Source organism: Protobothrops mucrosquamatus, unplaced genomic scaffold (assembly GCF_001527695.2).
Source record: "Protobothrops mucrosquamatus isolate PMUCROS unplaced genomic scaffold, P.Mucros_1.0 scaffold370, whole genome shotgun sequence".
NCBI lineage: Eukaryota > Metazoa > Chordata > Lepidosauria > Squamata > Viperidae > Protobothrops > Protobothrops mucrosquamatus.
Window position 1 is genome coordinate 636,707 of NW_015386704.1, and position 16,518 is coordinate 653,224.

At 37.3% G+C, this 16,518-nt stretch overlaps 1 protein-coding gene across 1 annotated transcript in view; it reads right to left on the reverse strand.

The window, feature by feature from the left end:
• GMIP (GEM interacting protein) overlaps positions 1-16,518 on the reverse strand; it is a 78,356-nt gene that overhangs the window by 28,888 nt on the left and 32,950 nt on the right. Inside the window, exons 4-10 of the mRNA XM_029284095.1 lie at positions 15,063-15,156; positions 10,948-11,023; positions 6,308-6,371; positions 4,796-4,921; positions 4,422-4,486; positions 2,886-2,996; positions 2,532-2,612 (exon numbers count right to left, since the gene is read on the reverse strand). Of these exons, the coding sequence (XP_029139928.1) occupies positions 2,532-2,612; positions 2,886-2,996; positions 4,422-4,486; positions 4,796-4,921; positions 6,308-6,371; positions 10,948-11,023; positions 15,063-15,156 (617 nt within the window). The remainder of the gene's footprint in view (positions 1-2,531; positions 2,613-2,885; positions 2,997-4,421; positions 4,487-4,795; positions 4,922-6,307; positions 6,372-10,947; positions 11,024-15,062; positions 15,157-16,518) is intronic.

Below are 16,518 nucleotides of genomic sequence, written 5' to 3' on the forward strand. Positions count from 1 at the left end.
ATTCACCGCTTCTGGAGGCAGGTTGTTCCACTGGTTAATTGTTCTAACTGTCAGGAAATTTCTCCTTAGTTCTAGGTTGCTTCTCTCTTTGCTTAGTTTCCACCCGTTGCTTTTTGTCCTGCCTTCAGGCATTTTGGAGAATAGCTTGACTCCCTCTTCTTTGTGGCAGCCCCTGAGATATTGGAACACTGTTATCATGTCCCCCCTCGTCCTTCTCTTCATTAAACACAATAACTTCTCTAAGTTATTGTGTTTTTTAAGGTTTAAAGAGTGCATTCTTGTAGCAGGTTCCAATCTGATCCTGGTGACCGATCCAGATTGGACCCCGCAACATTATCCTGGGACACATACGCCTTCCTTCATTCATGAGTAATTCTTGCAGCCCAACCTTCCAAATGCAGCTTAAAAATAATCACAACTCTGAATTGCTCTTAGATGATGATGGAACAAAGATTTTGCTAAGTTGTCAGAGCTGGAGGTTGTTTATTTATCTCTGTGCTTACTTTCAAAGGATTACAGAATCTTAACCGGCTATGATACATGTGCTTGCAGAGTAGGACAACTGAATATTTTGACACCTAGAAATCAGAAGCGACTTCTTTGCAAGGTACAGATAATCCTTGACTTACAGCAGTTCATTTAGTGATTGTTCAAAGTTACAACGGCACTGAAAAAAGTGACTTATGATTCTTTTTCACACTCATGACCGTTGTGGCATCCCCATAGTCACGTGATCAAAATTCAGAGGCTTGGCAACTGATTCATATTTATGACAGTTGCAGTGTCCCAGAATCATGTGATCACCTTTTGAGACCTTCTGATAAGCAAAGTCAATGGGGGAAGCCAGATTCACTTAACAACCATGTTGCTAACTCAACCACTGCAGTGATTCACTTAACAACAGTGGCAAGAAAGGTCGTAAAATGGGGCTAGACTCACTTAACAAATGTCTCACTTAGCAACAGAAATATAGGGCTCAATTGTGGTCGTAAGCCAAGGACTACCTGTATTCTAAATGGACTTCAAAATACAAATGGGTGCATGGGGAAAAAAGAGCACAGTTTCCTCCTTTTGGGTGTCATATCTGATTCAGCCTCAGAGTGTCAATTTATGCTTGATTCGTTTTCATTTTTAAAACCATGTTTAATATTTTTAGAAACCATAGGTTTGCAGATCTTGACTAATCCATGCAAGAGAATTGCAGTTTAGCAATTAATTTTTTTTAAAAAACCTAAACGCAAGTGCCTAAATCAACTTGTGTCAATCATCTAAGTTTCTTTACCTTAGCTATCATAACCTGGATATGAACATTAATGTAAAGCCATATTCTAACCCAGATTTGAAAGGTTCATTTTGGCATCAGCCATTACACTCAAACACTTGCCATGGATGGATAAGTAGAATTTGGTAGTTTACCATCTACATGTTTTCATCCATACCTTCGTAAGTAGAAGGAAAGGTAAATTTGAGTTGTGAAATAATGTTCCTGAGAACAGACTCCCTGGAAAAATAATAGAGTGCTTTCTTTCAATGTGAAGATCTGGACTATTTGCTTTATAACAAACATGATTTTGCATGAAAGCCATTGATGTGACCTTTTGTCCATCCCTCTCTGTCCTGGTACTTTCTAAGCGTGGGATAAAAACTCCCAGTCTCCCTAAAGAAGATTTTCCTAATAATAATAATAATAATAATAATAATAATAATAATAATAATAATAATAATAATAATAATAATAATAATAATAATAATAATAATAACAACAATAACAATAACAATAATAATAATAATAATAATAATAATAATAATAATAATAATAATAATAATAATAATAATAAAGTTGAAAGGGACCTTGGAGGTCATCTAGTCCAACCTCCTGCTCAGGCAGGAAACCCTATACCATTTCGGACAAATGGCTGTCCAGTCTCTTCTTAAAAACTTCCAGTGTTGGAGCATTCACCGCTTCTGGAGGCAGGTTGTTCCATTGGTTAATTGTTCTAACTGTCAGGAAGTTTCTCCTTAGTTCTAGGTTGCTTCTCTCCTTGATTAGTTTCCACCCATTGCTTCTTGTCCTGCCTTCAGGTGCTTTGGAGAATAGCTTGACTCCCTCTTCTTTGTGGCAGCCCCTGAGGTATAGGAACACTGCTATCATGTCCCCCCTCGTCCTTCTCTTCATTAAACTAGACATACCCAATTCCAGCAACCATTCCTTATATGTTTTAGCCTCCAGTCCCCTAATCATCTTTGTTGCTCTTCTCTCTACTCTTTCCAGCGTCTCAGCATCTTTTTTACATCGTGGTGACCAGAACTGGATGCAGTATTCCAAGTGTGGCCTTACCAAGGCATTGTAGAGTGGTATTAATACTTCATGTGATCTTGATCTATCTCCCAACCTAAACTTCAATTGCCGAGAAGTTTATTTAAAATCCTGAATATATAGCAGCATTTATAGTACCTTAACACCTTTGGCCCATGCATATCTGCCAAAAGACCAAACCTGATTGCAACTACATCCCCTGCTCTGTTCTTACCATCCTTTTCTGTTCTTTCTGCCACTGATCTTTGAATTCCTTCCGCCATTTCTCAATTTCATTCCTTTTGGCCCAAAGAGGCTAAAACAGAAAGAGGATTGTTAGGTGTACATAGCAGGAGAGAATGTAATATTAAGTAGACATTCGGGGGGAAAAAACAACCCCATATGCTGAATTAGCATGGGTGTTTGATGAAAATTGATCAAACCAATTCCCAGTCCCATCTTCTTCAAATGCAGTTGTTCCAGCCACAGTCTCTTTAGGACCAAGATTCTAGCATCATAGACTCACGGGGCATTTTAAATTGTTGCTCTGGCCTAGGGATGCTTTATCTAAATCAGAAAAATGATGTACCTCATAATATTCTCTCAGATGCAAAGTTCCAGCTGTTTCAATGGCTACATTCCCTGCCTTTATGTCATGCTCCATAACCATGGTGTAGAGGGTCTGGAGAGGCATACCATTCTGGGGAGACAAAAGTATTGACCAACATGCTCAAGCGGTTAGATTGCTCGGCGTGGAATAGTCACCTTCTAGCTAATAGGAGGTAGTCATTTCCAGGCTCTCTGTCAGATCCAGCATTAAAAGTAATATCCCTTTTCAGTTTTATAGTATCGTGCTTTCCTTCTGCACTCAGTGCCATTGCCACAGTGCCAGGATTCCCACTTGGGATTAGAATAAATTAGAATCCATATAGGAGACAAGAACAAAGTCACACACACAACAGCTGTTTCTCACTGCCTTGCAAAAATGAAAGGAACATGTACACGTTCTCAATGGTTTAAACTTCAGGCTTTTGATCCTTGGCATGAGTCTTGGGTAGTTGAGGCATGTTTCCATCGTAGTCGTCTCTAGCCTAGGGCAGAGTTCCCCAACCTTTTTGGCTTTGTTGACTGGGCTGGGGGGGAGGGGATGGTTCCGCACAAGCGGCAGGCAAACACATGCATGTGTGCAGCTCCATTTGCATAAGTGGCATGCCCACTGCTCATGCAAATGGACTGTGCGTGCATGTGCTTGTCTGCTGCTTTGGGCAGCCCAGTTTTGAACCGCTCACAGCCCGGTAGAGAACCGTGGCCCGGGGGTTGGGGATACCTGCATTAGGCTCAGTCCTTATGCATAAGACATAGCTTATGCTGACTTCTTACTATGTGGCACAGGGATATCTTGAGTAAATTATCCAAGTAATACAACAACTTTCTGTGCATCATTAGAACAAGTCTTCCAAGAGATTGAATTTCTTTTGTTAAGACTGCCAGCCACACAAAAATGGTTGACAGCAACTGCCATAATACGAAGTAAACCTGACAGTATGAAGTTTTATGAAACCTAGACCACTTCCAAACGGCCCACTAATCAAACAGTTGTAAGTCGAGGACTATTGATTTCTTTGGGAAACTCTGCCATAGAACACGGCTGAATGTTACTTAGCTTTCTTAGTTACATAAGTTCAGCTCTTACTGTTAAATGTAAATAATACTTAAAACATCATTGGTGTCAGGCTTTTGATTTATCAGGAGCACAAACATTTATTTAAAATGTTTCATCCAATTTTTTGGTCATATGTTGTCTTTTTATGAGGGTAAAGTCCATTTTACCTCAACAACTACAATGGGACATTTTTAACATGTGCTATTTCTATATAAATAATTGTTGCCCATGCTTCTGTGGCTAGGGATGAATTCATTATTAAGATTGTTATTAAAATGTTTTTTATTGTTATTAAAATGGGGCCTGAAAATGAGATGTCAACATTCCTGCCCACAAATATAAAGGATGATTTAAAAAGAAAATGCTTATATTTGTGTACAAAGTCTCTATAACACTTGCATCAAAGTGATTTGATATGGATTGCAAAATGAACACACAGAAGACAAAACTTGGAACCATTACCTGAGAAAAAATGATATTTCTTCCAGCTTCGGCTATCTTCAGAATGTTCTTTGCAAATTCAATTTCTGCAAATAACCAACACATGAAGGGATTGAATCCCCATCAGAAATCCATGATAAGAGTAGGAAGTTTATTTCTGCTAAGCAGGATTAAAACATCAAAATTTTGGAAATCTGTCTTTGTGGCAAAGAAGAGTTGTGCACCCACTCTAATGCAAAATTCTGTTTCCTTAACCTCAAGATGGCCTGGGGGAATAGTCCCATTACTGAGGAAATCTAGAAGTATATTATCTATGAGGGGAAGAATGACTGGGTCAGAGTCACCTACCAAGTTTCCATAAAGCATAGATGTTGACAAAAAATATATATACTTACCATAAGTAATACGTTTGTCAATCCAATTCAACAGCTCCTTGATGTATTTGCACCACATTTTGGCATATCTTAAGGCTGCTTCTACACCACCTTCACATTTGATCAGCATCTCATCAGCTTCTTCAACTGAGGAAATTAACAGGTTGATTTTAGAACACAGCCAACAAAATCAGTATTTTCATTAACAAAGGACTCGTCTGTTAACAGTTCAGGAATTTCTTATTGGCCAAACAGGAAACCTGTGCCCCTCTAGCTATTGCTGAATATAACATGTAAATCTCTCACCATATGCCTATATTGACTGAAGCTGCTTACTGCAGTTCAGCAATCCTGGAGGGCCAACGATCCCACAATCTGAGTAAGTTTCTTGTGTCAGGGATATTCAGGACAAACATATTTGAAGCCTAGACCTGAACACAGAACTACGGTGGCTAGATTCACACACTGAAGCAAGCTTTAATATGGTTTACATGATTTAGCATCTGTGAACACATTCATTATGGTTTGGAAACTGGTTTATGTCTTAATACCCTGTGTAAACCCAGGCAATGCTTTTATGGAAAACTGTAAGCCTTCTGGGGCTAACTGTAAGCTTTCTATAGCAACCTGTATCTGTCCTCATTTTCCCTGGAGACTCATTACTTCCCCTTTCGGTCTTTGTACTTTCTTCTATTTTAAACAGTCAGTTTGACAATACACTTCCATGCTTTTCCACTGCTTGATCTTGCTTTCCTACCCATCAATCCTTTTATTTCTAGAAGTCTTATTATCTTCTGCACAGGCTTCCTGATCTGTATAAATTATTTGAAGCCTCCCTCAATTCACAGCTCCAAAATACAATTTCTTCCTGCCTTCCAGTCTGGCTTTCTAGCTGAAAAATCTTGTCTGAACTTAATATGTGACTGAAAAAGAGATAGTTCATAATAAAAGCCTCCTTTGCAAATACTCTAACTCTTCTTGGCCCTGATCAGAAGTTCTCATTTGGTCCCCAATTTGGTGCTTTCAAGAGATAAATTAATTAGACTACACTTTTAGTAATCATTGATAAAACAGAATTATCATCATGTAAATTATTTATTTACAAATCACATTCACAAAAGCTGCCCATCTCATAAGAACTCTGGACATTGGGTACCCTGTATGAGCAGGTTGCCATTTTGCTCAGGTAGTAGTAGGCTATTGGTAAAAATATGATACAGATTTTTTAAATGATAATCAAGATACTTTATAATTTCTTTGGCAACATCTTCAGTTATCAAACTAAGAACTTCATAACTTGCTGTTTATCAGGCTAAAGCTTCAACTACTCCATTTTCCAGCTTTCCAAAATAGTTAGTCAATATGTGACCTGGAATCCAAACATAGGATTTGAGGGCAACGGTCTGTCACTCTTCTATCCCACCATCTTCCTTGCAAAGTAATAGCAAAAACCAATACATGATTTTTGAAATAAAATAATCATGGAAATCAAAATTCATGCCAAATATTTCAATTAAATTCTTCTGTAGATACCTGACATATTTGCTGGATCTGCTGCTTCCAAATTTCTTTCATGTTTACAGAAAAGTTCACATGGCTGCAAAATAAAAATATGTGGATTTTGTTTTTTTTTTAAAAATATTATTTTAGTAGGAAAGATCCCAAATGAAACAGACTTCCCCAAACTGGTACTGGATTACAAAGCAGACATCTAAGCTGATATGACTGAGAATGAGAATTACATAAATAAATGAAATGATATTCTTCCCATCCAACCCCAATCAAATCAGTTTGGTCACATAAATCTCCCATTTTATATTTTAGGCATTTTAATGGAATTTGGATAATAACTAGATTTTCCTGCTTAATTAATCATATTCTCAAAGTTTGACATATGAGCGAATCATGTTATTACACGTCAAATACCTAGTCAGTATATCAATATGAAAACATTAAAATAAAATAACAAAAATTCCAAATGTGCAATTTATAAATTATTCTGCTACCCCTTCCCTGCAACTTGGGTGATATTTTTTAAAATATCTGACCCAATCAATCAGTCACTGGTAGAATCCCAGGGAGAAGATATTTATATCTTAGGTGGAGGATGAGACATACTTGACTTTAGTGATTTAATGCAGGTAGTCCTCAACTTATAAAAGTTCATTTAGTGACAGTTCAAAGTTACAACAGCATTCCAAAAAGTGACATGACCATTTTTCACACAACCATTGCAACACCCCCATGATCACATGATCAAAATTCAGATGCTTGGCAACTGACTCATATTTATGACGGTTGCAGTGTTCCGGGGCCATATGATCACCTTTTGCAATCTTCTGACGAGCAAAGTTAATGGGGAAGCCAGATTCAGTTAATTAAGAAGTCACTAATTTAACAACTGCAGAGATTCACTTAAACAACTGTGCCAAGAAAGATCGTAAAATGGGAGAAGTTTATAAATTGAGGGCATTTGCTGATGATTTGGTTATATTCCTGCAAGACCCCAAAAATAATATAGAATATTTGATGAGGAAATTAAATAAAATTTGGGGCTTTAGCAGGTTTTAAAGTAAACAAACAGAAAACAATAATGCTGATTAAGAATATGTTTTCTCAGGATTGTGATATATTGACTAAAAAGTCTAGTTTTAAGGTCAAGAAAAAGGTGAAATATTTGGAGTTCATGTTGACAAACATAAATACAAAACTCTTTCAAAATAATTATGTGCCTCTCTGGAATAATATTAAAAAAGATTTACAAAGATGGGACACATTACATTTATCATTACTGAATAGAATTTCTGTAATTAAGATGAATGTTTTACCAAAAATGTTCTTTCTGTTTCAGACATTACCAATACTTGAAATTGATATTCCATGAAACAATGGGATTGATATTTCATTAAACAATGGCAGAGGGATATTTCCAAGTTTACATGGCAAGGGAAGAAACCAAGAATTAGATATAGGTTATTGCAAGATGTTAAGGAAAGAGGGGGGTTGGGTTTACCAGATTTGAAATTGTATTTTGATGCTTGTTGTTTGGTCTGGCCAAAAGAGTGGGTGAATCTCCAGAAAAAGAGGTTACTTGATTTAGAAGGTCATTAATTAAGGTTTGGATGACATGGTTATTTATGGCATGATAAAGTTAAAGTAAATGTTGATTTCAATAACCATTGTGTTAGACATGCCATAGTAAGAGTTTGTAATAAATACAAAACAAGTTTCTTTACAAAGTTGCCTCTTTGGGTGTTCCCCCCCCCAAGAAGCTTTTTTTTTTTATAGAAAAGAAATGGTGGTGAAGCCGCACTGGTAGACTTATGGTAAAATAATATCTTTTAATTTTGGTGACCCCACTCTCAAGTCTAAGGAACAGTTAGAATCAGAAGGTCAGGTCTGCCATTGGTTTACATACTTACAACTGAAAGAAAGATTTAAACTAGATGAAAAGACTTATGTATTTGATTTTGTTAAAAATGAATTGGAAATTTTACTATGTAGTAGTGATGAACATACTATTGCTAAGATTTATAAAATGTTATTGAAACTGAATTTGGAAAGTGTACATGTAAAACATTGTATGATTCAGTAGGCAAGGAATTTTGGTTATAACATGATGCTTGAACAATGCGAGAATATTTTGGACAAAAGGCTTAAAATTTACACTAAATTATAATTTAAAAGAACCTTTTTATAAGATGATGTATCGTTGGTATTTAACAGCAGATAAGTTATCTAGAATGTATAAAGGTATCTCAAATGAATGTTGAAAATGTAAAGAAGGGACATTTTATCACTTATGGTGGACATATGACAAAGCAAAGAAATATTGGAGTAAGATACATTTCCATCATCCATGTATTTGTCCATATGTATATGCATAGTTTTTGGGGGCATAAGCCTCAAAAACTAAAATGCTATCTAGGGACAGAGGAAGCAGTGGTTCTAAAAGAAAAACTGATATAGGTAGTCCTCGACTTGCTTTACAAAGCCGAAACCAACATGTAATTATAATGCACTTTCCCCAACCACATAAATCATTTTATTGTTCCAACAAAGGAAAGTTCAACATACCCGTGTTTTCCCGAAAGTAAGGTCTACCCTGAAAATAAGCTCTAGCTTGATTTTTGGGGTGGGCCTAATATAAGCCCTACCCCAAAAATAAGTCCTAGTTTTGGGGTGAGGCACACACTGAAAAATCAAGGTGGGGCAGGGGTGGGGGTGTGGAGCTGCCCCATGTGCCCTGCACCCACTTACCTTGCAGCCAGGCCTCTCCTCCCTGGCTCACTTCTTCTAAGGTGTCTCCTACAGACAGGACTGCATTTCTCAGTCAGAGGCCTTTCTGGAAGGCCACTGCAGCCAAGAACTGAGCTATGGATTCAATTCATAGCTCGGTTCTGCAAGACCTCTGCAGCCGAGGAACGAGCTATGTATTGAATCCATAGCTTGGTACTCGGCTGCAGAGGCCTTCTGGAAAGGCCGGATTGCAAAATGCAGGCCGGAATGAAGTTGCAGAATGAAATTGCTCCTTCAGCCCTAGAAGAAGTGGACCTGCTGGGTGAGGATGTTGGTGCCAGAGGTGAATAAGACATCCCCCAAAAGTAAGACCTGGTGCCTCTTTTGGAGGAAAAGAAAAATAAGACCTGGTCTTATTTTCAGAGAAACATGGGTATTCAATGTAAATATTGCAGCACAGAATTTCCAAAGCAAATCAATATATATATGTCAGGGTAGTAACATCTTAACCTATTATTGTTCCCTCAAGTTTTTTACAACAGAAAAACTACAAGTAGTGCTCATTTAGTAACCACAATTGGAACCACAACTTGATTTTTAACAAAGCAGTCATTAAATGAAATCACCTGTGCTTATGATCTTATTCCAGATTTCCTTTACAGATCTACAAAGGTCATAAATCTGAGGACCGGTTATAAAGCTATTTTTTGGTCGCTGTATGAAACAGTCTCTAAATAAAGACTATCTGTATTCTACTGTCTTACCATCATATCCTGTCTTTAATTCAGCATGGTGAACTGGGAGTATGAGCATCTCTGGGCTTGGATGAGGTTTCAAAATCTTAGCTATCAATTCAGCTACTAAAAAGCTGGTTTATTTGACACTGAGTTTTAGCAAATTTTACACTGATATTTTCTAGAATGTAAAAGTCTCTCAAAATAAAATTGAGGTGTGTCAGTAAGAGGACAATTTTTGATCAAGAAATGTCTCTTCAGCGCAAAAGACATATTCTGGAGTAGGATTAAATTCATCATTACACAAGTAAGTCTCATTACTATCTAAAAAGGAACAATATTTCTTAGTTTTTGTAGTCATCTTTGTTTTACATTTTGTAATTTTTTTTCTTTTTCACTCAGATTTCCACTCTTATTTGACACTATATCCTCATCACTATTATCATCTTAGTTTACTCCTTATTGGCAAACTTATCTATTATATATATATATATTAGGCAGGCATAGTGTGCATTTTCAGATGTATTCTCTTGGATACCTGGCTGAAAACTTTACCCAGTGCAGGATACAGCTTTTAAATATGGCTGAGAATCACTGCATTAATCACGAGTTTGTACTGTGATATCAGATTAGTGGGGGATATCTAAAATATAGAAGATGTATCTGACCATTTCTAATTCTGCAAATAAGAAAGTTACTGAGGTTGCATATTTGTTCCATCCTCTTAGGTACTGGCAGAAAAGAAAGAAAGAAAGAAAGAAAGAAAGAAAGAAAGAAAGAAAGAAAGAAAGAAAGAAAGAAAGAAAGAAAGAAAGAAAAGAGACATGCAAAAATACTATCCAGTGCCCAATTTTTCAATCTTCTATCAACTAAGGACTCCCAAGAGCAGCTGAATACTTCCAGAGATTTCATCACCTCAGTACATAAATGCATGTGACACAGTCCTATTAGCAGATACTTGTGTGATAATAGGTATAACTGAAAAAATATCTTTTTTAAAAAAGTTATGTCATCAACTAGATGTGGCAAGCGTATTTTCCTAAATAAAATTGTATATCCCTGCCAGATTCATAACTGGGTCAGATCTTGTAATTTATCTTGCAAAGGAAATATATATATTTATTCTTTCTCAGATGGCACAAACTTAAACAGCACACATTGTTATTATTCTTAGTCAGAATTAAGATAACTTATTTCTACCTGTACTTTTTCAGACTGTGGGTTTGAAGATTCATTGCTGTTGTCATCAGCATCATCACTAAACATTTCAATTGCCCTAGAAATTGGAAAAAAATCAATAGGAGAAATTACTTAAAAGGCAAAATGCACTATTCTTCATTAGTACAAAACAGTACTGAACAGCCCATATCATTGCGCAAAGCTGGGAGACAGAATTGAGCACTAATGTAGGACAGTGAATCCTTCTCTACTTATTATATTTATTATCATCTAGGATTCTTTTCATCTCAATCCACCTCAACCACAGCATCATCTACAGTATGTTATAGTTGAGGCTTTTCTGTAGGGTATTGTGTTTTGCAACGGATAGTGAACCACTGGACATATTGACAACTCATTCTAGTTCAGGCACCTCTTTGTTTGTGGAATTTAGCTTGAGCAGTTTGGCTTGGACTTTCGTTTTCTTTTTCCAGCTTGTCTTAAGGATGTGGTGTTCATGGTGGTTGTCGGCATTTTTGTGTGTTTTGGGAACACAGTTTGTTCCAGTTGTTCCTTAAGGTTATCTAGGCAGTGCTGGTATTTATTTAATCTGAGGTGAGCATCCATGATCATTATCCTCATCATCAAAAGCCTCAATTATAACAAAGATGATGCTAATCAGTTATAATTCTTTGCAGCCTTAGAAGCAGCATTTTTAAGAGCTTTCCATAGAGACTTGAGAAAATATAAGGCATACAATTATACTGCAGACCAGAAGAACATAAAATCAGAACCAACTCAAAGCAGAGGACATAACCTAAAGAAAGACCAAGCCATCATTATCCTCCCAACAGACAAAGTCCTTACTACGGTTATCCTGGACAAAACACAATGTATACAAAAAAACCAAAGAATTACTGGAGGACAAAGAAACTTATATTCCAGTAAGGACCAACCCAATACAGAAACTAGACAACTTGACCAAGATAACCCTTAACGCCCTAATCATGAAAGGTCAAATCACAAAAAAAGAACAGTAGCAGGTGAAAAGCAGTGGACTCCTCCACCCTGCTTTTATGGATGCCAAAAACAAGCCTGACATATCTCTTCATGCAATCGTATCGTTATCTGGGACCCCAACATACAACATCACTAAAGAATTGACAAAAAAGTTTGCACATCTCACAGAGGGTGTGTGTGAATATTCTATCAACTCCCCACAACTGTGCCAACAGAAAATCAAAGACCTAATAATAGAACAAGAGGAGATCATGGTTTTATTCAATGTCAGAGTACTTGTTACATCCATGAACCTAGAACCAGTGAAAAATTCATGGCAGCAGTACTACACATATATACCCACACAACCTAACCAAATACACTAAGATCCAACTACTCAAAATGATGGACCTGACCCACCTCTGCCTCACTGTCTATTTTCAGTTTCATGGACAAATATACCAACAAATGAACATCAATGTGATTACCAGTCTTAGGATATACAACAGTGACTGTAATGAATGTCCAGAAACTATAGAACTCTCAAACATACAACCAAAAGTATGAATCTGATATATGGATGACACTTTTGCTATAATAAAAATACATGAATAACTAGGGAAGATACATTAAAAAAATCAACATCTTCAAAGGAGTAAAATTCATAATGAAAGAAGAAAATAACACACTACCCTTCCCAAGTATTCTCATCAGCAGAGGAAAGGGCAGCAAACAAGTCTATTGTAAAATTACCCACACCAACCAAGTGCTCCATTACGAAGATTACAACCCAATCTCCCACATGAGGATCTGTGTAAGAACATTATTCAGATGAGCACAAACACATTGCAGCAATCCAAAACACTAGAAAAAGGAAACTGTTTATACAACATCTTCCAACAAAATGGATACCCACGCAACTTTATCTAAAGTGCTTGACTACTCAACCCCCTACAGTAGAATCAACACAAGCTATGAAAAAGATAACACTGCCCATACATCAAAAAGATCTCAGAAACAATTAATAGAATATTATAACCACATGGCATTCACCATAGCATACAAAGCAACTAAAACCCTCCAAAACATCTTAAGTAAACAAAAGACCAGTAGCTGAAGAAGAAAAACAGGAGGCACCTATGACATGCAGTGTAAGGGCTGTAACAGTCACTACATAGCACAGACAGGCTGAAGACTAGCAGAGTGCACCCATGAACACCAACTAGCAGCCAGAAGACACAATGAAAACGTCTTAATTTCATAACATATGGACAGACTTAACCATAGTTTCAATTGGAAAACTATAATCATCTAACATAGAGATCCCCAATCTTTGGGGCACTACAGTTTGGTGTAGTGGTTAAGACATCAGGCTAGAAGCTAGAAGATTATGCGTTCTAGTCCCGCTTTAGGCACAAAGCCAGTTGGATGATTTTGGGCCAGTCACTTTGTCTCAAGTCAGGGAAGGAGGCAATGGCGAATCACTTCTGAAAAACCTTGCCAAGAAAACTACAGAGACTTATCCAGGCAATCTCCAAGAATCGGACACAATTCAATGGTAGGAAAAAATATAACAAATCTTAAGAATGCAATATGCTCAAAGCTGAACACACAGGTTTACAGCATTTTCTCACTGCCCTCCCTTTGATTGGAGCAAGCAAAGGTATATGAGGATGGGAAATTACATGATTATATCATATATCATTCCTTTAATGACAAAAGTAGTGGATCAACATTTCTGGAGGGGAGTGGATTTTTTTTTACTGTGCACCTAATGTATGCATTTTTATTTTTAGCATGCGCCTAATGTGCACCTGCACAGCTTTAAATAAACATACAATTTATTTCAAACCTGCAGAACTGGGCAAATATGCATTCATTTACTTTAAAACTAATAAAACTGAAAATGTCTTATATCGCCATCCAGTTTTCAAAATGAAATTGTATGACAGTGGTTTACAACATTTGTTCTAACTATAAACTTACATACAAATACATGGCCTTTCAATAAGAAATCGCCACTCATTGGTGTCTACAAAATAAAACCCGTCTTTTCCAACTGGCTCTTGATCCAGGCTGCGTAATGACAATGACAATTGTAATCTAATATTTATACATCATAGCTTAAGGAAGGATGCATCAGACCTGGGCGACATCTGTAGAACAGTAGGCAACGTGCTCCAATAAACAAAGACTATAAGTAACTCTTATATTTGTGAGCCACCACAAACTCTGTCCCAGTGGAGAGCAGATCGGGCTGAAAAGGACTATGATTTAGCATATTGTACATCCTTTCATTCCTATGAAAACTACGGTAGTACTTACAGTGCCACAATAGTAGTTTGTTAGTTCCTCTGTCCAAAACAAAAACTACAGGAATTGAAAATGCTAGGCAAGTGCATGCATGCCCCAAAGAAGAATATAATAATAGTAACAACAAGAGAAAGTATGCCACCAACTCAAATGGCTTTTTTATAAGTATAGTGGAAGTCATGTTCAGGATCCAATAGCAGACTTTTTTCAACTGAAGGCTACAGACTTATCCTCTGCCAAGAGTGATGTGCTAACACTCAGAGTGTGTGTGTGAGTCTTGATGCAGCCTTTAGACTGAAACACTTCTTGAGGTCAAGGAAAGAAGTATCATTTTCCTTGCAGAAGCCAGTCCTGATAGTAAATCACTATAGTAAACTGCTTCAGCCCATCTCTACTAAATCATGAATTGCAGGACATTTAAATTATGCTTAACAGTTCGCTCTTTATATACATTTTAGTTGATTTACTTCAGAAGAATGGTAGCAGAATAGTTAAATAGTATAAAATATTTTGTTCCTTAAACATTGTACATGCATTATAACACCAACTACCTCTATCATCACCTCCAATTCCAACATCTTCTGGCTCTGTATCCTTGAAAAAAATATAGTATTCTGTGTATATAACTTCAGTAAATTTATGGTGGTGTCAATTCTACAGCATAATCCCAATCTGTACTGCTTGGTTTTCTAGTAACCATTACCCACAGAGGTGAGTATTGACTCATGGCCTGGACCTTTCAGGATACAAGAACTTATCTCTCCACAATCACATACCACATTCATAACAGCATTAAGAAATGTCTTTAGTGCCTGCTGAGGACAACAATGACACAAAATACGCACGCATTTCCAATTGAAATTTCAAGGGCATCCAAACTTCGGAAAATCTCACTGTAGCGTTTTTTGTTTTCAGTTCCTTTTACTTGGCTGTTGAGATCTGAAAAAGAAATAAGAAATTAAAAAGAAATAGGTTACTTAGCACGTTATATAGATTTCCACTGATGCAATGGAGCTTCCTGTTGCTCAGCTCTCCTTCCTGCTGCATTCCTTCATACACCCTAAACCAATTTCAAAATGTCACCCAGGAGCTCCAGAACAGATCTGTGGAGTTTGCAGCATGCAGAGTTAGGAAGGAGAGGAAATTCAATCTACTGGCAAGCATTATTCCACTAGGGCAGGGCTTTTCAACCTTTTCACCCATTGTACCACTTTTAGGATATGGCAACATCCGAGTACCACCAGTCGCCTAGCAAGGTGTCAAAAACTTGATGACCAAAAAAAAAGGAAAAAAGTGATAAAGTACAGGTAGTCCTCGACTTACAACACTTCGCTTAGTGACTGTTTGAAGTTACAATGGCACTGAAAAAAGTGCCCCCCAAGCCACAGCTGAGCAAGACACCTGCCTGCCCGGCAGCGTTCTTCCTCCTGTCCGAGGTTTTCATTGTTGTGAGCATTTCTGTTGAGGATTGGCAGCAGGGGTGGCCACCTGAAGCCACCCCTGCTGCCACCTGAAGCCCTTATATAAGTAGAATATTGATACAGACAGTGGTAGGATTCAAATATGTGAACAACTGGTTGTTTGTGTGAATGCCTCTTCCGGAAGTCCATTCTGGGCCTGGGCAACAAAAAATTAGCTACTGGTTCTGCCGAACTGATGCGAACTGGCTGAATCCCACCACTGGATACAGACATCCACTAAACACTGCTGAAGATGTTACCTAGCCTGGTAACAGAACATTCGGAAGCCAGCCCTCAAGCTTGGAGAACGAACCTTCGCCCTCAAAAGGCAGCATTGCTTGAAACAGCTTATATCCTGCAATGTTACCTTTAATGTTATTGTTACAACATCTGCCTATCCCAAGGCATTGTGAAGGACTCAATAGGTGACAAAAAAGCCAAATCTAGGCTAAACATCTGGCTGTCTTTGTGACCAATCATAATCATCCAAAAATATCAGCTCATGTTCAGTCTGCTTTTGAATTCACGTGTGGACAACATTTGTACCAGACCAGAGTAAGCTTTGTCAGATGACTAAACCTACCAATCTAACTAGCTATCAAAACTAAGCTTGCCTCCCAGCCCCTCCCACTTTAAGGAGAACAATCAATTGATGTTTTCCACATCTTTTTTTTTTTCTATTAAATTTTTATTATTTTCATCATAAAAAAAAAAACACATCACAAGTACTTCACAATATTATATAAAAAAAAAACCCACCCCCCACCCACCCACCCCCCGGACTTCCCAAACCTAATCCCAGGATAGTATTCAAATATAAGTAAACAAATATTAATATCCC